Genomic DNA, 20962 nt, shown 5'->3' with positions numbered 1-20962 from the left:
ACTGGAAGGTGAGATCTAATGGTGCTAGGTTGTTTAAGTTTTTGTGCATGATGGTTAGGACTTTGTAGAGATTCTATATTTAATGGGGAGCCAGTGGAGGTTGTAGAGGATGGGTGTGTGATGTGGTCCCTTTTTTTTGTGAGTTCGTCAAGATCCTGGCGGCTGCATTCTGTAACATCTTGTAGGTGGCTTGGTGGGTGACGGCAGGGAACCCAAAGAGCAGTGAGTTACAGTAGTCAACTTTGTGAGTATGATTGATTGAAGAACCAGGCAGAATCATAAAGTGCAGGAGGGGGTTTTAACTTTTTGAGAACTTGTTAATTTGAAGAAGCCTTCCTTAGTTTGTGTTGTTTTCAAATCTTTTGAGGTTAAGCTGGTTGTCCAGGAGCACACCTAGATCTCTAACTAAGACGTGTTTTTCAGGCTGTCTGGAATTGTTGAGGTGGAGTTGGTGATCGAGTGGCTGTCTTCCTGTGTTTGACCCACTGGAAGAGGGGTAGTCTCTCTAGTAAAGAGGTTGTCTTCATGGGAGATGACGAGGAGAATTTGGTCTTGTCTTTGTTGATGACTAGGTAGAGTTTCGAGAGGAGTGCGCTGATTTCCTGGAAGCAACTGTCCCAGAATTTTAGGGATTTTAGTAGTGACTCCTTAATTCGGGATGATAATTTGAACATCATCCGCGTAAATGTAATGCTTGATTTTCAGCTTGGAAAGGAGGAGACAAAGCGGGAGAAGATATATGTTTGAAGAGGGTAGGTGATAGGGAAGAACCTTGAGGGACTCCCAGGTTGGAGCTGATTGGGTGTGATTCTTTGTTGTTGATTTTTACCTTGAATGATCTGTTGTTAAGAAATGAACGGAACCAGGCGAGAGCGGTACCAGAGATACCAATGTCTGCGAGACGGTCTAGAAGGCTTGCATGGTTGACCATATCGAAGGCTGCAGAAAGGTCGAGGAGAATGAATAGGTGAGGTAGTCTTTTGTCCAAGTTCAAGATGATGGAGTCCGTGAGAGAGATCAGAAGAGATACCGTGTTTAAGGATTTGCGAAATCCATATTGTGAAGGTGCCAGGATCTTGTGTTCTTCCAGGTATTCTGTGAGTTGTTTATTAACAATTTTCTCTTTGACCTTGGCGATGATGGGTAGGTTGGCTATGTGACGGAAGTTAGCCTGGTCTAAGGTTGATAAATTGGGTTTTTTTTAGGAGGGGTTTCAAGATGGCCTGCTTTAGCGAATCCGATACTAATCCTTTAACGAACAGTTGATGATTTTAGCGATGGGTTTTGCAATTGTATTTGGGATTGAGATGAGGAGGTTAGATGGGATGGTGTCTAGTGGATGGGATGAGGGTTTGAGTTTCTTTAGGATATTTTCAACTTCGAGTGATGAGATAGTCTCGAAGGATTCTAGCCTTGCGACCTGTTGAGATATTGGTTTGTCTCCCTATGAAACTAACGAAATGAATTTGGGTCCCAGAGAAACGAAAAATGAAACAAAACAAATTTTTTCCTTCTGCACATCCCTACAACTCGCTCAGTAATCACTATAAAGAACTTTCAACTAGCCACCAACACTTATCCTACCTCCTCTCTCCAAACTGCTGACACACCCTCAAAGAGGCAGCTGCAGGAAGCTGGGATATATAAACTGAAAAAATAACGCACCACGCACTAATTTACGCTAGCCATGTAAAGTGACGCGCCAAGCGCTGACGCAGTGCACCACACATTCATGCAACACGCCTTGTGGTGATGGAACGTGCAATGCACTGACAACGCCACGTGCACTGACACAATGCTGTATGTGCTGATACAACACTACATGCGGTATTTCCTATGTGATGCGGCGGGCTGCAAATTAGCCTAACCATGCCCTTTTTTTTTTTTTTTTAATCTCAGGTACTATTTCTGCTATATTTATAGCATTTTGATGAATCTAGGTCTAAGTTATTAATGGAACAGCCATCTGTATAACAAAGCAGAGATGCACACCTGCCTTAACTCCTGGAAATAAATGCTCCCTGCAATCTCTTCCATTGCCCACATACTGGAAGTTAAAAGCACATCAATATTTCAAGAATTTTCTATTTTTATTCCACTAATTTGATATAAGAAAATTAAGCTCATATCCATCCCTGCCTCTTCTTGTGCCTCCCTCACTGCCTCTGTTGATCCTGCAGAAAAATAACTGCTATTTGGTTAAAAAAGTCAATTAATGTTTATCACTATACTATTAACAGTTATGACTGTTATTGGTGTTATAAATATAAAAAGCAATAAGCAGATCTTTAAAAAAAAAAAAGGCACAAGGAAGCACTTCCTCTGAAAAGAAATTTAACAAGTATAGTAATGTTCTAATCTTCCCTACAGGGGCCCCATTTCTGAGAATTTGCTTGAAGCATTATTTGCTTGTCATCTTATCTGTAACAAATATCCAGGCTTTAATATATGTCTCCATGAGTAAAAATAAGATCTAAATATAAACAAGGACAGCAATATTATGCACAATAAATATAATCTTTTTCTGCATTCCACTCTGCTTCACCACATGCTATCTCCTACACTGTAAAACCCTTTGTGGTAGTATCTTCTAACCTTTTGTGCCGGTTTCTTCTTCTTTCCCATGCTGCAAATCATATTTATTTCATCTAACTTATGCTAGTTCACATTATCCACGTAATGCATAGATTGCCTTGCAACCTGTAGGAACATATGTAAAGCCAATGCCTGCACAAACAAGCCAGACACCTGGCATTGCATTTACAGTGCTGTGTACATGGATAGTGCTTGATAGAACTGTAGCAACAATTACACCAACTTCAAATCCTAGAAAAACACAAGTACATCTCCACATGGCTCCTCACTGAAAGAAAGATGCCAACTAAAATGACCAAAACACATCAAGCAAGCCAATACAACATGAAAAGTTATCAGGCAGTTCATGCAGACCTGGCATGCAACCTGAAGCACAGTCAAGAATACACACGTGGAATCATATAAAGAAGCCATCCAGGATGGTGCAGAAAAGCTAGGTATCTGTGGAAGGTTAAGAGTCAGACTTGAAACTTTTGGAAGAGGAACATTAGGAAGACTGTTGGTGATGCTCCTGTGAAAAAAACAAACAATTCAGGAAAACAATAAAGAAAAATAAAAGGAAAGTTGGGGATAAAAAAAAATTAAATATATTTTGATGTGAACAACAGCTTTAGTGTACATTACTCAAGCCCGTATGGGTCAAATATCCTTCACATTAATTTCAATTGGCATTTTCAGCTAACAAGAAGCATCTCTTATTATGTATGTTAAATGGAATTAGAGATGGGAACAGTGCATGCAAATATATCTTATTCTTAATCATTGTGGATATCCTGAAAACCAGAACTGGCTTTGCTCTTAAGGACTGGAGTTGGCCAAACTGGATTTAGCTCCAGGAAGACCATAGCATTCTGCCTTCATATATGTTCTCTGACATGCTGGTAAAATGATTGTAGGCAATACTTTTTTATTGGATTAACTTAATACATTTCTGCAATGTGCTAAGTTTCTATAGACTGACTAGGACTTTACGTTCCTCTTAGTAGGATTTATTAAGGTTTCCACCGTCATCCGAGGTAAGATTAGAAAATATTGGATGGTTGGCCTTTAAATATCAAGCTTTTTAAATGGAACACAATTCCTTTGAAAATAAAATTAGACTCAAATTATGATCAATTAGGGAAATATATTAAGACTTTTTTAAAATCAGGTTTTTAATTCTTACGTCCTAAGAGTCTAGAGATTTTAGGTTTGTTTGCTGGGCTGCTGTCATCTGGAGGACCTGATAAGGGATTCTTAAGAATGTAATTTTAGCTTGTTGATTTCTGTTTTATGTTCTTATGATGATTGTGTTTTGTTTGTTTTATTTTATGTATTATTTTAGATTATTTAAATTGTTCTTATTACATGCATTTTATATTATTTGCATTCTAGATGATTGTTTTTGTAAACTGTCTTGATTTTATGGAAGGTGATTATAACAAATAAAGTAACAAACTTGTCCAATAAAGTGGTATTACCTATAGCTTGTTTATTGATCTTCAATTTTATGCTGACAATATAAACCTGTAGAAGGCTAGACTTTCAACAACATCTCAATAAAGTTAATTTGTTGAGCCTTTTCTCAGTCCTTTGTCCCCCTAAGGGGTGGATTTTCAAAGGGATACGCGCGTATATTATGCCCGTAACCCCGAAAACCTGCTCCTGCGCATGCCGAGCCTATTTTGCATTGGCCCGGCGACACGCGGATGTCCCGGGCCTTGAAAGAATGGGCCGGGAGTGGGCTGGGCGGGGCGGGACTGAGGCCTCTGGCAGAGCAGTTGTGCCGGCGCGCGCAACCTACGCCTGCCCAGAGGCAGGCGCAACTTCGTCAACAAAGGTCAGGGGGGGTGTTTTAGATAGGGGCTGGGTGGGCAGGTTAGGGAGGGGAAGGGAAGGGCGCGTACAAATCAAGCGTAGATTTGTACGCGCCGGGTTGCATGCACAAATCTACGCCTGTGCATAGGTTTAAAAATCTGGCCCTAAGTGTATTAAGGTCTAAGAGGCAGTTTACTTACTTGACCGGCTGCCATGTCTCTTGTTCAAGACCTCTGTGAATGGACTGGGCAATTGATGACTCCATAAGATCAATATAGCGGATAACCAGAGGAACAAAAGCATCCTGTAGATGTTTATGAAACTTTCCATTGCACAAAAGGGCTTCAAAATAAAGAAAAGATCATTTAGAATAATCCATACTTCAGATAAAGAATACAAAAGCAAAAACAATTGGATCTAAATCAATAAAATATTTTTCATAGGCACAAAATGGAGGAGAAAACCTTTCTGAACAAGATTCAATGTCTATACAATCAAGTAGATTATTATCTTAATATTTCTTATTAATTTAGTCATTTTAGAATAGAAAAATGCAAGAAAATGTAGAGATTACTTACCTGATAATCTCGTTTTCCTTAGTGTATGCAGATGGACTCAAAACAAATGGGTATAGTGTGCTCGTGGCTAGCAGTTTGAGACGGATCTGACGTCAGCACGGGTACATATACCCCTGCAGGAAGTGCAGCCATTCAGTAATCTTCCTTGCAAAAGCTGTAGCTGACTGATCAATTAAATGAACAGGATTACCCTGACCGATTGATAGTAGCTGGAGACCGCCAGTGTTCTCAACCGGAAGGCGTCGACACCCGGCAGGGTGGATGGCCTATTATAAGAAACATGGCTTACCGTGAGTCGGTGAATCCCCATGTATGCCGGCAGCCAGGCGGGATGCTGAGTCCATCTGCATACACTAAGGAAAACGAGATTATCAGGTAAGTAATCTCTACATTTCCTAGCGTGTAGCAGATGGACTCAAAACAAATGGGATGTACAAAAGCTACTCCCGGACTGGGCGGGAGGCTGCCCGAGGACCGTGTAGGATTGCCCTCGCAAATGCTGTGTCCTCCCTGGCCTGGACGTCCAGATGGTAGAAACCTGGAGAAGGTATGGAGGGATGGACCACGTCGCCGCTTTACATATCTCTGCAGGCGACAGCAGCTTAGCTTCTTGCCCAAGAGGCCGATTGTGCTCTGGTAGAATGAGCCTTGACCTGTAGAGGCGGTGGTTTTCCCGCCTCTGTGTAGGCTGCCTTGATAACTTCTTTATCCAGCAGGCGATGGTTGGCCGTGAGGCCGCTTCCCTTGCTTCTGCCCGCTGTGCAGGACGAACAGGTGGTCCGTCTTCGTACTGCTTCTCACATTTCCAGGTATCTGGACAGCAGTCTGCCGATGTCGAGATGGCGTAGCATTCGACCTTCCTCCGACTTTTTCAAACCTTCCGTGGTAGGCAAGGATATGGTTTGGTTGAGGTGAAAGTGTGAGACCACTTTGGGTAAAAAGGATGGCACTGTGCGAAGATGGATAGCCTCTGGTGTGATTCTGAGAAATGGATCACGACAGGATAGTGCTTGTAGCTCTGAGATACGGCGTGCTGAACACACAGCCAGCAAGAACACCATCTTCAAGGTTAACAAACGGAGGGACAGGCCTCGAAGGGGCCTGAAGGCTGATCCCGCCAAAAATTCCAATACTAGGTTGAGATTCCACAAGAGCACTAGCCACTTCAGTGGCGGGCGAATGTGTTTGACTCCTCTCAGGAAACGTGAGACGTCTGGGTGTTTGGCAATGGTGGTGCCGTCACTCCTGGGACCGTAGCAAGACAGCGCTGCTACCTGAACCTTGATGGAGCTGAGGGACAGACCCTTCTGAAGTCCATCTTGTAGGAAGTCCAAAATGAGAGGAATCTTAGCGGCATGCGAGTTGGTGCCGTGAGAGTCGCACCAGGCTTCAAAAACTCTCCAGATCCTGATATTAGGGATGTGAATCGTGTGCCCTATCATCTTAACGATTGAAATTGTCTGGCAGGAGAAGAAAATCGTATTTGGCACGATTTTTTAGTTAAAAAATCGTTTTTTCCGATTAGTGCGCACTAACAGGAGTTAGTGCGCACTAACAATGGTTAGTGCGCAGAAAATGATACAATTTGACACTTTTCAGGTCAGTTAAGGTCAGTTTAGGAATGAATATGTATTCCTATTGGCTGCCCTCTTATTTATTCATGTTACCAAGGTTCCACCTGACAATATATGGGGGATGGGAAATGGAAACAGTTGGTAGCTTGACAAAAAAAGTAATGTGATCAGTCAATGTGACTAGAACTTGTGCCCTAACCCTGACACCAGGGGTGTTGTGATCTTCCTGTACACAGTGCCCTATCCCTATTAATACCAGGAGTGTTGTGATCTTCCTGCACACAGTGCCCTAACCCTGATACCAGGGGTGTTGTGATCTTCCTGCACACAGTGCCCTATCCCTATTAATACCAGGAGTGTTGTGATCTTCCTGCACACAGTGCCCTATCCCTATTAATACCAGGAGTGTTGTGATCTTCCTGCACACAGTGCCCTAACCCTGATACCAGGGGTGTTGTGATCTTCCTGCACACAGTGCCCTAACCCTGACACCAGGGGTGTTGTGATCTTCCTGCACACAGTGCGCTATCCCTATTAATACCAGGAGTGTTGTGATCTTCCTGCACACAGTGCCCTAACCCTGACACCAGGGGTGTTGTGATCTTCCTCCACACAATGCCCTATCCCTATTAATACCAGGAGTGTTGTGATCTTCCTGCACACAGTGTCCTAACCCTGATACCAGGGGTGTTGTAATCTTCCTGCACACAGTGCCCTAACCCTGACACCAGGGGTGTTGTGATCTTCCTGCACACAGTGCCCTATCCCTATTAATACCAGGAGTGTTGTGATCTTCCTGCACACAGTGCCCTAACCCTGATATCAGGGGTGTTGTGATCTTCCTGCACACAGTGCCCTATCCCTATTAATACCAGGAGTGTTGTGATCTTCCTGCACACAGTGCCCTATCCCTATTAATACCAGGAGTGTTGTGATCTTCCTGCACACAGTGCCCTAACCCTGATACCAGGAGTGTTGTGATCTTCCTGCATGCAGTGCCCTAACCCTGACACCAGGGGTGTTGTGATCTTCCTGCACACAGTGCCCTATCCCTATTAATACCAGGAGTGTTGTGATCTTCCTGCACATAGTGCCCTAACCCTGACACCAGGGGTGTTGTGATCTTCCTGCATGCAGTGCCCTATCCCGCCTGCATTACTAGTGAGAGGCTGGCTTCACAGACAGGGGGGAGCTTCCTGACCCTCACTCCTCCCCTCCCCCATGTCCCAGCCAGTGAATGGTGTGTGGGTGAGGGGGGGGGGGAGGATGGTGAGGCTGAAACAGCTCCTTCCCTGCATTACTAGTGAGAGGCTGGCTTCACAGACAGGGGGGAGCTGCCTGTCCCTCACTCCTCCCTTCCCCCAAGTCCCAGCAAGTGAATGGTGTGTGGGTGAGGGGGGGGGGAGGAGGATGGTGAAGGGTGAGACAGCTCCCTCCCTGCATTTCTAGTGAGAGGCTGGCTTCACAGACAGGGGGGAGCTGCCTGACCCTCACTCCTCCGGGGTGTTGTGATCTTCCTGCACACAGTGCCCTATCCCTGATACCAGGGGTGTTGTGATCTTCCTGCATGCAGTGCCCTATCCCTATTAAAACCAGGAGTGTTGTGATCTTCCTGCACACAGTGCCCTATCCCTAATACCAGGGGTGTTGTGATCTTCCTGCACACAGTGCCCTATCCCTGATACCAGGGGTGTTGTGATCTTCCTGCATGCAGTGCCCTATCCCTATTAAAACCAGGAGTGTTGTGATCTTCCTGCACACAGTGCCCTATCCCTAATACCGGGGGTGTTGTGATCTTCCTGCATGCAGTGCCCTATCCCGGTTACCGGGGGTGTTGTGATCTTCTTGCACACATCCCGGTATCAGGGATAGGGCACTGCGTGCAGGAAGATCACAACACTCCTGGTATCAGGAATAGGGCACTGTGTGCAGGAAGATCACAACACTCCTGGTATTAATAGAGATAGGGCACTGCATACAGGAAGATCACAACACCCCTGGTATCAGGGATAGGGCACTGCGTGCAGGAAGATCACAACACTCCTGGTATCAGGAATAGGGCACTGTGTGCAGGAAGATCACAACACTCCTGGTATTAATAGAGATAGGGCACTGCATACAGGAAGATCACAACACCCCTGGTATCAGGGATATGGCACTGTGTGCAGGAAGATCACAACACCCCGGAGGAGTGAGGGTCAGGCAGCTCCCCCCTGTCTGTGAAGCCAGCCTCTCACTAGTAATGCAGGGAGGGAGCTGTCTCAGCCTTCACCATCCTCCTCTCCCCTCACCCACACACCATTCACTGGCTGGGACATGGGGGAGGGGAGGAGTGAGGGTCAGGCAGCTCCCCCCTGTCTGTGAAGCCAGCCTCTCACTAGTAATGCAGGGAAGGAGCTGTTTCAGCCTCACCATCCTCCCCCCCCCCTCACCCACACACCATTCACTGGCTGGGACATGGGGGAGGGGAGGAGTGAGGGTCAGGAAGCTCCCCCCTGTCTGTGAAGCCAGCCTCTCACTAGTAATGCAGGGAGGGAGCTGTCTCAGAATTCACCATCCTCCCCCCCCCTCACACTATTCACTGGCTGGGACATGGGGGAAGTCAGGAGTGAGGGTCAGGCAGCTCCCCCCTGTCTGTGAAGCCAGCCTCTCACTAGTAATGCAGGCGGGATAGGGCACTGCATGCAGGAAGATCACAACACCCCTGGTATCAGGGTTAGGGCACTGTGTGCAGGAAGATCACAACACTCCTGGTATTAATAGGGATAGGGCACTGTGTGCAGGAAGATCACAACACCCCTGGTGTCAGGGTTAGGGCACTGTGTGCAGGAAGATCACAACACCCCTGGTATGAGGGTTAGGGCACTGTGTGCAGGAAGATCACAACACTCCTGGTATTAATAGGGATAGGGCACTGTGTGCAGGAAGATCACAACACCCCTGGTGTCAGGGTTAGGGCACTGTGTGCAGGAAGATCACAACACCCCTGGTATCAGGGTTAGGGCACTGTGTGCAGGAAGATCACAACACTCCTGGTATTAATAGGGATAGGGCACTGTGTGCAGGAAGATCACAACACCCCTGGTATCAGGGATAGGGCACTGAGTGCAGGAAGATCACAACACCCCTGGTATCAGGAATAGGGCACAAGTTCTAGTCATATTGACTGATCACATTACTTTTTTTGTCAACTACCAACAGTTTCCATTTCCCATCCCCCAACCATCACCTCAGTTGGAACCTTGGTAACATCAATAGATAAGAGGGCAGCCAACCAATAGGAATACATATTCATTCCTAACTGACCTTTACTGACCTGGAAAGTGTCAATAATTTATATCATTTTCTGTTAGTGTTCCTGAGTTTCCCTTTCCATTTCCCATCCCCCCAACCATCACCTCAGTGGGAACCTTGGTAACATCAATAGATAAGAGGGCAGCCAGCCAATAGGAATACATATTCATTCCTAACTGACCTTTACTGACCTGGAAAGTGTCAATTTGTATAATTTTCTGTTAGTGCGCACTAACACGATTTAACGATTTTTAACGATAAATCATTAGAATTTCTATTGTATTGTGTTCTATAACGATTTAAGACGATATTAAAATTATCGGACGATAATTTTAATCGTTGAAAAACGATTCACATCCCTACCTGATATATGTTAGGGATGTGGAGAACTTGCGTGCTCGGAGGAGTGTATCTATAACCGGCTCCGAGTATCCCCTTTTCTTCAGTCGAGCCCTCTCAATGGCCAGACCATAAGAGAGAATTGAGCTGGATCCTCGTGGAGGATGGGACCTTGCCGCAGCAGGGCCCTGTAGGGAGGCAGAGGTAGAGGGTTCCCTGCCAGTAGTCTTCTCATGTCTGTGTACCAGGGTCTTCTTGGTCAGTCTGGGGCCACTAGAAGAACTAGGCCTCTGTGTCGCTGAATCCTGTGTACAATGGCGCCCAGCAGGGGCCATGGAGGAAAGGCGTATAGCAGGATCCCCTGAGGCCACGGCTGTACCAGGGCATCGATCCCCTGAGCCCGAGGATCCTGCCTGCGGCTGAAATATCTGGGTACTTGAGCGTTGGACCTGTCCGCTAAGAGGTCCATGGCTGGCGTCCCCCAGTGACCCACAATTATCTGAAAGGCTGTGGGTGACAGCTGCCACTCCCCCGGGTTTAGGCTTTCTCTGCTGAGGAAGTCCGCCGTCGTGTTGTCCTTCCCGGCAATGTGGACGGCGGAGATGTCCTGGAGATTTGCTTCCGCCCAAATCATCAGGGGAGTTATTTCCAGGGACACTTGCTGGCTTCTGGTTCCGCCCTGACGATTGATATATGCCACCGTGGTGGCATTGTCTGACATCACTCTGACCGCTCTGTCGCGAAGCCTGTGGGCAAATCGCAGGCACGCTAGCCTGACTGCCCGTGCCTCTAGTCAGTTGATGTTCCACCTCGACTCTTCCCTGGACCACCGCCCTTGGGCGGTGAGTTCCTCGCAGTGTGCTCCCCATCCGTTCAGGCTGGCATCTGTGGTGAGCAGAAGTTGGGGAGGACAGTCTTGACCCCCGGCTCATGTGGCTGGGCTGCAACCACCACCGTAGCTGATACCGCACTCTGGCTAGTAGAGGTAGGCGTACGGTGTAGTTCTGTGAGCGTGGGCTCCATCGAGATAGAAAGGCGCGTTGCAATGGTCTCATATGAGCCCGCGCCGATGGCACCACCTCCAGAGTGGATGCCATGAGGCCGAGGACCTGTAGGTAATCTCGAGCTGTGGGCCGGCTGGCGCTCAGCAGGGCCTGTAGATGACTCTGGAGTTTTGACTTTCTCTTGGAGGTCAGGCTGACCTTGTCTTCTCGGGTATCGAATTGGACCCCTAGGTATTCCAGCGACTGGGACGGCTGTAGGGAGCTCTTGTTTATGTTGACTTCCCATCCAAGGCTTTCCAGAAGAGCTATAACTCTGTTGGTTGCCCGGTGGCTCTCCTCTGGTGACTTTGCCCTGATCAGCCAATCATCCAGGTAGGGATGGACGAGAATTCCTTCCTTCCTGAGTGCCGCTGCCACTACTACTATTACCTTGGTAAAGATCCGCGGCGATGGCTAACCCGAAGGGTAAAGCTCGGAACTGGAAGTGCTGATTTAGGACTTTGAAGCGTAAATAGCGCTGGTGATCCCGATGGATTGGGATATGCAGGTAGGCTTCCGACAGATCTAGGGAGGTGAGAAACTCCCCTGGCTGTACTGAATTCTTGACCGATCATAGAGTTTCCATGCGAAAGCTGGGGACCCGTAGGTGTCGGTTGACTGACTTGAGGTCCAGGACGGGCCTGAAAGTGCCCTCCTTCTTGGGTACTATGAAATAAATGGAATAATGCCCAGAATTTATCTCTCCCGCAGGTACTGGGATTATGGCTTTTAGGGCCAGGAGCCTCTGTAAGGTCACTTCTAGTGCTGCTGCCTTGAGCGGTGAACAAGGAGATTCCACAAACTTGTTCGGCGGAAGCCGAAAGAAATCCAGGTAATATCCTTCTCGGATCATGGCGAGGACCCACTGGTCCAAAGTAATCTCGACCCACCTGTGGTAGAAGAGGGTTAGCCTGCCCCCTATGGCTGCTACCCCTGGATGGGTTGGCTGATTGTCATTGTGGGGTGCGGCCGGGGCCAGAACCAGAGCCGGTTCTCTTCTTGATGTGCTTAGTCCGAAAGGACTGGTTCCTGGCCTGGGAACGAGGTGCTCCATAGCGAGTCCTGTAAGGGTTGAAGCGCTGCAAATTTCTGCCTCTAGATGGTCTAGAAAAAGAACGCTGGCTCCTCCTCGCCCTGTCTTCTGGTTGACGGGGTAATGGGGAGGCACCCCATTTAGTAGCCCAGTTCTCGAGATCGCTGCCGAACAGTAAGGAACCCTTAAAGGGCATTCTTGTGAGTCGTGTCTTGGAGGACGAGTCGGCCGCCCAATTACGTAGCCAAAGCTGTCTCATGGCTGCCACTGAAGAGGATACCCCCTTGGCTGCCGTACGGACGAGGTCGGAGGCTGCGTCAGTGAGAAATGCGAGAGCTGATTCCATGTCTGCTCCCTGGGTGTTGTTTCTCGCCTGTGATAGACAGGAGCGCGTCACCACGGTGCAGCAGGTCACGATTCGTAGGGACATGGCTGCTACCTCAAAAGCTTGTTTCAGAATGGTGTCCATGCGTTGGTCATGCGAATCCTTGAGGGCCGCTCCCCCCTCAACCGGAATGGTGGTGTGCTTCACTATTGCGTTAACTATGGCGTCTACCTTGGGACACGCCAGCAGCTCCTTGGACGCCGGATCCAGAGGGTACATGCCTGCCAAGGCCCGACCCCCTTTAAATGAGGCCTCCGGTGCCTTCCATTCCAGATCAATTAGCTGCTATGCTGCCTGTAGGAGGGGAAAAGGATGAGCCGGTTGGCGCAGGCCCTCTAACAGGGGGTTCATTTTAGGGTCCCCTGGGGTATCCTGGCCCGGAATGGCCAGTTCCGATAGGCATTGCGAGACCAGACCTGAAAGATCCTCTTTCCGAAAGAAGTGCCTCATGGTCCGATATGGCTCTATCTCCGAGGGAAGTTCACCCTCCTCGGGGGGCTCCTCACTTTCCTGGGAGCAATCCGAATCCCCATAAGCGGGGCTGTCGGGTGGTGTGTGGCCGCGCCTAGGTCTCGAGGGTCCAGGGACCGGATCAACCGGGACGGAAAGACCCATTCGAGGAGCAGACTGCATCTGGACAAAGGCGTGAATCCCTTTGAATAATTCCACCCAGGAAAGCGAAGCCGGATCTGGCCGTAGGGGCACCAGGTCTCTTGGGTTCCCTGGTTGCTCGCCGCGGCCTGCTAAGTCCGGTGTGCTCCTTGAGGAACCGTTGGGCTGGGGCCGGTCCTGTCCTGGGACTCCCATGGCCTCCTCACATTGGGCACATAGTGAGTCTGCTTCCTCGCTCTGTGTGGCTCTGAGGTTGCATGCTGAGCAGAGGCTTAGAGCTTTCATGCCAGATTCTGGAGGTGCCGGCTCTGCGGCCGCATGGGCTCTCTTATGCTCCATTCGCCTGAAATTCGGTGTCGCCCAATAAAGTGCGCCTAACAAGAGCGCTTAACAGCATGCGCCTATGAACGGCGTCTAGAAATGTGCGCCTATTCACGTGTGCCTATACACGGGCGTCTTATAAATGTGTGCCTATACACGGGCATCTTATAAACGTGCGCCTATACACGGACATCTTATAAATGTGCGCCTATACACATAAGAACATAAGAAGAACATAAGAAAATTCCATACTGGGTCAGACCAAGGGTCCATCAAGCCCAGCATCCTGTTTCCAACAGTGGCCAATCCAGGCCATAAGAACCTGGCAAGTACCCAAAAACTAAGTCTATTCCATGTAACCATTGCTAATGGCAGTGGCTATTCTCTAAGTGAACTTAATAGCAGGTAATGGACTTCTCCAAGAACTTATCCAATCCTTTTTTAAAACACAGCTATACTAACTGCAACGAACCACATTCTCTGGCAACAAATTCCAGAGTTTAATTGTGCGTTGAGTAAAAAAGAACTTTCTCCGATTAGTTTTAAATGTGCCCCATGCTAACTTCATGGAGTGTCCCCTAGTCTTTCTATTATCCGAAAGAGTAAATAACCGATTCACATCTACCCGTTCTAGACCTCTCATGATTTAAACACCCTCTATCATATCCCCCCCTCAGTCGTCTCTTCTCCAAGCTGAAAAGTCCTAACCTCTTAGTCTTTCCTCATAGGGGAGTTGTTCCATTCCCCTTATCATTTTGGTAGCCCTTCTCTGTACCTTCTCCATCGCAATTATATCTTTTTTGAGATGCGGCGACCAGAATTGTACACAGTATTCAAGGTGCGGTCTCACCATGGAGCGATACAAAGGCATTATGACATTTTCCGTTTTATTCATCATTCCTTTTCTAATAATTCCCAACATTCTGTTTGCTTTTTTGACTGCCGCAGCACACTGCACCGACGATTTCAATGTGTTATCCACTATGACACCTAGATCTCTTTCTTGGGTTGTAGCACCTAATATGGAACCCAACATTGTGTAATTATAGCATGGGTTATTTTTCCCTATATGCATCACCTTGCACCTATCCACATTAAATTTCATCTGCCATTTGGATGCCCAATTTTCCAGTCTCACAAGGTCTTCCTGCAATTTACCACAATCTGCTTGTGATTTAACTACTCTGAACAATTTTGTGTCATCTGCAAATTTGATTATCTCACTCGTCGTATTTCTTTCCAGATCATTTATAAATATATTGAACAGTAAGGGTCCCAATACAGATCCCCGAGGCACTCCACTGTCCACTCCCTTCCACTGAGAAAATTGCCCATTTAATCATACTCTCTGTTTCCTGTCTTTTAGCCAGTTTGCAATCCACGAAAGGACATCGCCACCTATCCCATGACTTTTTACTTGTCCTAGAAGCCTCTCATGAGGAACTTTGCAAACGCCTTCTGAAAATCCAAGTATACTATATCTACCGGTTCACCTTTATCCACATGTTTATTAACTCCTTCAAAAAAGTGAAGCAGATTTGTGAGGCAAGATTTGCCCTGGGTAAAGCCATGCTGACTTTGTTCCATTAAACCATGTCTTTCTATATGTTCTGTGATTTTGATGTTTAGAACACTTTCCACTATTTTTCCTGGCACTGAAGTCAGGCTAACCGGTTTGTAGTTTCCCGGATCGCCCCTGGAGCCCTTTTTAAATATTGGGGTTACATTTGCTATCCTCCAGTCTTCAGGTACAATGGATGATTTTAATGATAAGTTACAAATTTTTACTAATAGGTCTGAAATTTCATTTTTTAGTTCCTTCAGAACACGGGCGTCTTATAAATATGCGCCTGTACACGTGCGCCTATACGCTGGCGACTTATAAATGTGCGCCTAGAAACGGGCGGCTTACAACGTGCGAACGTGCGCGTATCGTGTGCGCTAACAACGGGCGCCTATTGCGTGCGCTAACAACGTGCGCCCTAACAACGTGCGCCTATCGCGTGCGCTAAGCTTAGCAACTATCGGCGAAGGTCAGTAGGCAGGCAAAATGGCGACCTCCTTGGCGTGCTGCCTCGTAGGCAGGCCCAGTTAGTCCACACTTCCTCGGAGACCAAGGCCTTTACCTTGTCTTTCGGCGCTTCCCGGCTGTGACCCGGGCGGTCTCCGGCTGCAGGGGTAGAGTACCTTCAACTGCCGCACATAAGGAAGTGCGCCCGCTGCCTCTAGGCCGCTCCCGAAAACCCGTCTCGCTCGGGGGCCAAGTCCACGCCGGGACCGAGGCTGCCTCCAGGCCGCGCCCGAACTCGTCTCGCTCGGGGGCCAAGCCGCGCCCGAGCCCTTCTCACTCGGGGTTAGGTCCCTGCCGCGAACCGGCCACCAGACCAAGGCTCTCACTTCCGTGGGACCATGGAAGTCAGCTCGGGAAACTCAACTGGGTGAGGAACCTCCAGGTATCACCACAGGAGTGTGGGGCTTGCTTCAATAGGTTTCTTCTAGGAATTTAGTCGTTAGAATTTGGAAACACGCTCAGCGAGCGTGAGGTAGCTCCAAACTGCTTTGGAGACGGAAATTACTGAATGGCTGCACTTCCTGCAGAGGTTTATGTACCCGTGCTGACGTCAGATCCGTCTCCAACTGCTAGCACGAGCACACTATACCCATTTGTTTTGAGTCCATCTGCTACACGCTAGGAAAATTAAAATTAGAAGGAATCCTTTATATCTTGAATCTCCTTTTGATTTTGTATTTCTGAAACTTCATTTTTACCTCATTTACTTGAACAATTAAATCCTGCTGTTGAGTAACAAAATGTGAAAGCTGTAATTTCATTGGATTCCCCCACTATTTGGGGTCTGACACGATGGAACAGAGGCAAAATGTTAGCTCTAACACTTTTCTTAAGCTGTTTGTTTCTTAAGATATATTATTTTGTAAACCTCTGTACATCAATTCTTGTCAAGAGTTACTTGTTAACTTCATATCAAAAAATTTTAAACAGTTAAAAAAAATTAGTAGGAAAAGTTACTTTACTGTATTTTACCATCAATTTTGCCACTAGTTATCTACAGCTTTTAATCTATTGTACATAAAATCAACTACTGTCAAATCACAGTAATATAGTTGATGATGGCAGAAAAAGACCAAATGGCCTATTCAAGGCTGACAAATTATTCCAATTTACACTGCTAAGGAAATATCCCAGTTGCCAAGCACAGAGGTTTAATCATTTGTAGGATATTAATCCTTATTAAAGCCAGTATTTGTCATTTTCATTTTGTCATTCTGGGCAGATAAGAATACAAGTTCCCATACTTAATCGAACGCCCAGGCTCTCCCATTCCATCACCAAGCTTGATTGTAAAGGTTGGAAGGGTGGGTTAGGAGTGATGGGGTGGAAGCAGTATTGATGGTGGTTATATGTTTATGTATTTATTTCAGCAATAAAGGTTTTAATATTTGTCTTGTAATGTTATTATGTGCTTTGTATATTTTGGGCCGGATTTTTAAAGCCTTACGCGCACCGGGTCTATTTTAAAAAGGCCCGGCTACATGCGTAAAGCCCCAGGCCTTTTTAAAGTGTGTAAGTCCCGGGCTTGCAAAAAGGGGCGGTCCGGTCCAGGAGTGGGGCCAGAGGCCTCCGACATAGCGGCTATTTGCTGCTGTGTCAGAGGATTGTGTGCTGGCAGGCGCAAAAGGTAAGACAAAGGTCGGGGGGGGGGGGGGGTTAGAGTAGGGTTGTGGGGGGGGAAAGGTTAGGGGAAGGGGTGGGAAGGTCAGGCTAGGGAGGAGAGAACGGGTGAAGGTAGTGCAGCTCGGCGTGCACAAGGTGCACAATTGTGCACCCCCTTGCGCGCACTGACCCCCGATTTTATAATTTTGCGAGCCAGGTAGCGCGCACACATGTACGACCTCACACACCTTTTTAAATTCACCCCTTTGTTTTTATTTTGTACACTGCCTTAGACAGCTCATTTGGGGCAGCAAGGCAATTAATAAGAACTTTAACATAAATAAATTTATTTTCTTCAGTTTACTGACTGCTACGTCATGTAATGCTCAAATCTAAACAGCATAACCAGCAAGACGTTGCCCGAACAACCAACTGCCTATGTCCCTGTGGCCTTGCTAGATGGTGCCTGGTCATCAAACCTGGCAGCATCGACCTGGTTGGTTTCTGGGGAAGTCTAGCCTATTAGTTCCCAACTAGTTACCCTTTGGCCCACAGTGTTGCTTTGTTTCCGCTTTGCTTTCTCCTCATCGCCTCTCCCCTTGTCTCTGTTCTTGAGGGAGTGGAGAGTGGTCGGTTATTTGGAATACTGCAACCTTCTAACCTTGTTTCTACCACTGTCCTTTATATCTGTCCCAAGATTGCTTGAATTCTGTCAAGGTTTTAGTTGCTACTGCCTCTGCTGATAGGATATTGCATATATAACAAAAACCATGTGTCAGGGCTTGTTGGAATACCAAACAAAGAAAAAAAGGATTTTTCGAGACATTCATACATAAAGGGGTAGATTAAGGGGCAGATTTTAAAAGCCCTGTGCGCGTAAATCCAGCTGGATTTATGCGTGCAGGAGACTTGTGCGCCGGCGCGCCTATGTTGCATAGTCTGCCAGCGCGCGCAAAGCCCCGGGACGCACGTAAGTCCCGGGACTTTGCTTGGGGGGCATGTTGGGGGCATTCTGGGGTGGGGCCATGGGCGTGGCGCCGGCCCGGGGGTGTGACCAAGGCCTCCGGACCAGCCCCCGGGCCGGAGAATGGCGCGCTGGCAGCTGGTCCTACAAAGGTAGGTGGGGGGATTAGTTAGGGCTGGGGGGTGGGTTAGGTAGGGGGAAGGGAGGGGAGGGGGGGGGGGGGCCGGAAAAAAGTTCCCTCCGAGGCTGCTCCGATTTGCCCCTAAGTGAGTAAGATAATATCTGCTCTAACAAATATAAGTGATTCTCAAATTCAACCCAACTTTATGTATGAAGGTCTCAAAAAATTCTTTTTTTCTTTGTTTGGTATTCCAACAAGTCCTGACACGTGATTTTTGTTATATATATAGTTCTACCACAGAATTATCAGTTCATTGTTTATTCCAGCATCTAACACCTCCTTGGGATAAAAAAAAATATTTTCTAATGCTTCCTCCTAACTCTCCTCCCTAGGACTTTAGATCTTCCGAAATGTGAGCATACTCGATTTGCAACAAAGGATTCAGGCCCGGAACACAATACCACTGGGCTATGCTTTGGCTAGGGACAAAGACTGCCGTACCCAATACCCAATCCCTGATTAATCTAAGATTACAAGCTATGTTGTACCAGAGTAAATTTGGACAGCCTAGGCCTCCAGCAGAGGGTTGGTTATATATTGTGTCCATAGATATTCTGGCCCTTTTATTTTTCCACAGAAATTTGCGAAGGGCAATAGTGACCCGCTTATTGTCCTGTCGAGTTAGCCATAGTGGTATCATCTGGAATACATATAACCATTTTGGTAAGATGATCATTTTAAAAATTTGTATTCTACCCATTAAAGAAAGCGGCAGGTTTTGCCAATGTTCCAGGGTTTCAATGGTTTTCATCAATAAAGGCTTAATATTGACACTGTAAAGGTCCTTGATCCGAATAGGGATTTTAATACCTAAATATTTTAACTGCGACGTAACCCAACGTAAAGGAAAGGCCCCAGGCCATATAGCCTGCACTGTGCCAGAAATGTCTATCGCCTCTGATTTTTCTTGGTTAATTTTCAAACCAGAGCTGCAAACGGAGTACCTCTTGGAGAGACTCAATAGGATTAAGCAAAAAGACCAGATCATCATCTGCGAAAGCCGCAACTGTAAAAGTGTTGTCTGGATCACCAAACCCGGTGATGTTGGGGCTCTCAGCTATTTTCCGCAATAGAGGGTCTATAGATAAAATGTAGAGCAAGGGAGATAGCGGACACCCCTGCCTCACTCCTCTGCCAATCAGTACATCTCCTGAAATGCACTTGTTAACAATGATTCTCGATACTGGACGAGCATATAGCAGGGAGACATAATCTAAAAAGGCCCCCTCAAAACCTAGTCGACGTAGGGCAAAAAACATATAGTTCCAAGAAACTCGGTCGAAAGCCTTTTCAGAATCAAATCCAACCACTAACGCAGGGGTTCCCCGGGAGCTACAAATTTGCAAGGCCGTAAGTAGTTTAAGCATATTGGAATTGGCTTTCCGACCTTTGACAAAGCCTACCTGATATTGTGCACTCAGGTGAGGTAAAATAACATTTAAGCGATCAGCCAATACCTTAGCAAGGAGTTTTAAATCACAGTTTAATAAAGAGATTGGCTGATACGAGCCAGGGAGTAATAAGTCTTTGCCCGGTTTTGGGAGAACAGTGATATGGGCCAGATTAAAATCTGAGGGAAACTTATGGTTTAGTAAACCATCCTGATAGAAACACAGGAGAGGTTCCACAATTTGCGGCCTAAGTAGTTTGTAAAAATCGTAAGAGAAGCCATCTGGGCCGGGTGACTTCCCGGGTTGAACAGCGGCTATGGCATTGTGGAGCTCTATAGATTGCAATGGGCGATTCAAATAATGTAGCTGGGCAGGTGTCAATTTAGTATGTGATACCCCATGGAAAAAGGGGGATTCACTGGGACTGAGATCTGTGACATCATCTGTGTATAGGTGCGCGTAAAAGTCCCTAAAGACTTCACAAATGTCTAATTTAGTAGATACTACAGATCCCTTGCTATTTTTCATCTGTGGTATAAAAGTTTGAGGTCTTGCTGCTCTCACCAGGTTTGCCATTAACTTGCCGGTTTTGTTCCCATATTGAAAGAGGCACTGTTCCCCTTTGTATAACTGTTGCTGTGCTCTTGTATGTAATAGAGTATTTAATTGAGTTAGGGTCTTATAATACTCCTGTTGAAAAAGGGGCTGCCCTACTACCAGTGTCTGCTTCTGCCTCTGCAGTACTGTGCCTAAATATAGAATATCTTTATCGAGATTCTTTTTGCAGGTTCGGGTATAGGAGATGATTTCACCACGTAGGACAGCCTTCGCTGTTTCCCAAAAAAGTTGGGGTGTGTCTACGTGTTGTTTGTTATGCAAGGCGAAGGCTTCCCATTTTTCCTTAAGGAAAGTTTGAAATTGACGGTTATTCCGAAAGAAAGTTGGGAATCGCCAAATTCGTGCTTCCGGTCCGATGGGATCGGTATTAAGAGTCACAGATACTGGCGAGTGGTCAGATATGGCCTGGGCTTCAATCTTGGCATGTGTTATGTTGTGGAAATCATTTTGGGACACCAAAATATAGTCGATTCGCGAGAGAGAATTGTGTGCCCTAGACACATGGGTAAAATCCCTCTCGTTTGGATGAAGGGTCCTCCATATATCCAAGACACCCAGTTGGTT

General features: G+C 46.9%; 1 protein-coding gene across 20 annotated transcripts in view; it reads right to left on the bottom strand.

Annotated features, from left to right (window-relative positions):
* Nucleotides 1-20962, bottom strand: part of CADPS2 (calcium dependent secretion activator 2) — a 1612018-nt gene that overhangs the window by 238743 nt on the left and 1352313 nt on the right. For 13 of the 20 annotated variants that reach the window (XM_029616598.1, XM_029616596.1, XM_029616606.1 and 10 more), the window contains 2 exons: nucleotides 4593-4734; nucleotides 2987-3106 (listed from right to left, as the gene is read on the bottom strand). In XM_029616598.1, the coding sequence (XP_029472458.1) occupies nucleotides 2987-3106; nucleotides 4593-4734 (262 nt within the window). The remainder of the gene's footprint in view (nucleotides 1-2986; nucleotides 3107-4592; nucleotides 4735-20962) is intronic. The other 7 variants (XM_029616604.1, XM_029616607.1, XM_029616608.1 and 4 more) reach the window with 1 other exon arrangement.

This window comes from Rhinatrema bivittatum, chromosome 9, assembly GCF_901001135.1.
Source record: "Rhinatrema bivittatum chromosome 9, aRhiBiv1.1, whole genome shotgun sequence".
Lineage (NCBI taxonomy): Eukaryota > Metazoa > Chordata > Amphibia > Gymnophiona > Rhinatrematidae > Rhinatrema > Rhinatrema bivittatum.
The sequence above is the reverse complement of the archived record's forward strand: the minus strand, read 5'-3'. Positions and strand labels throughout refer to the sequence as shown.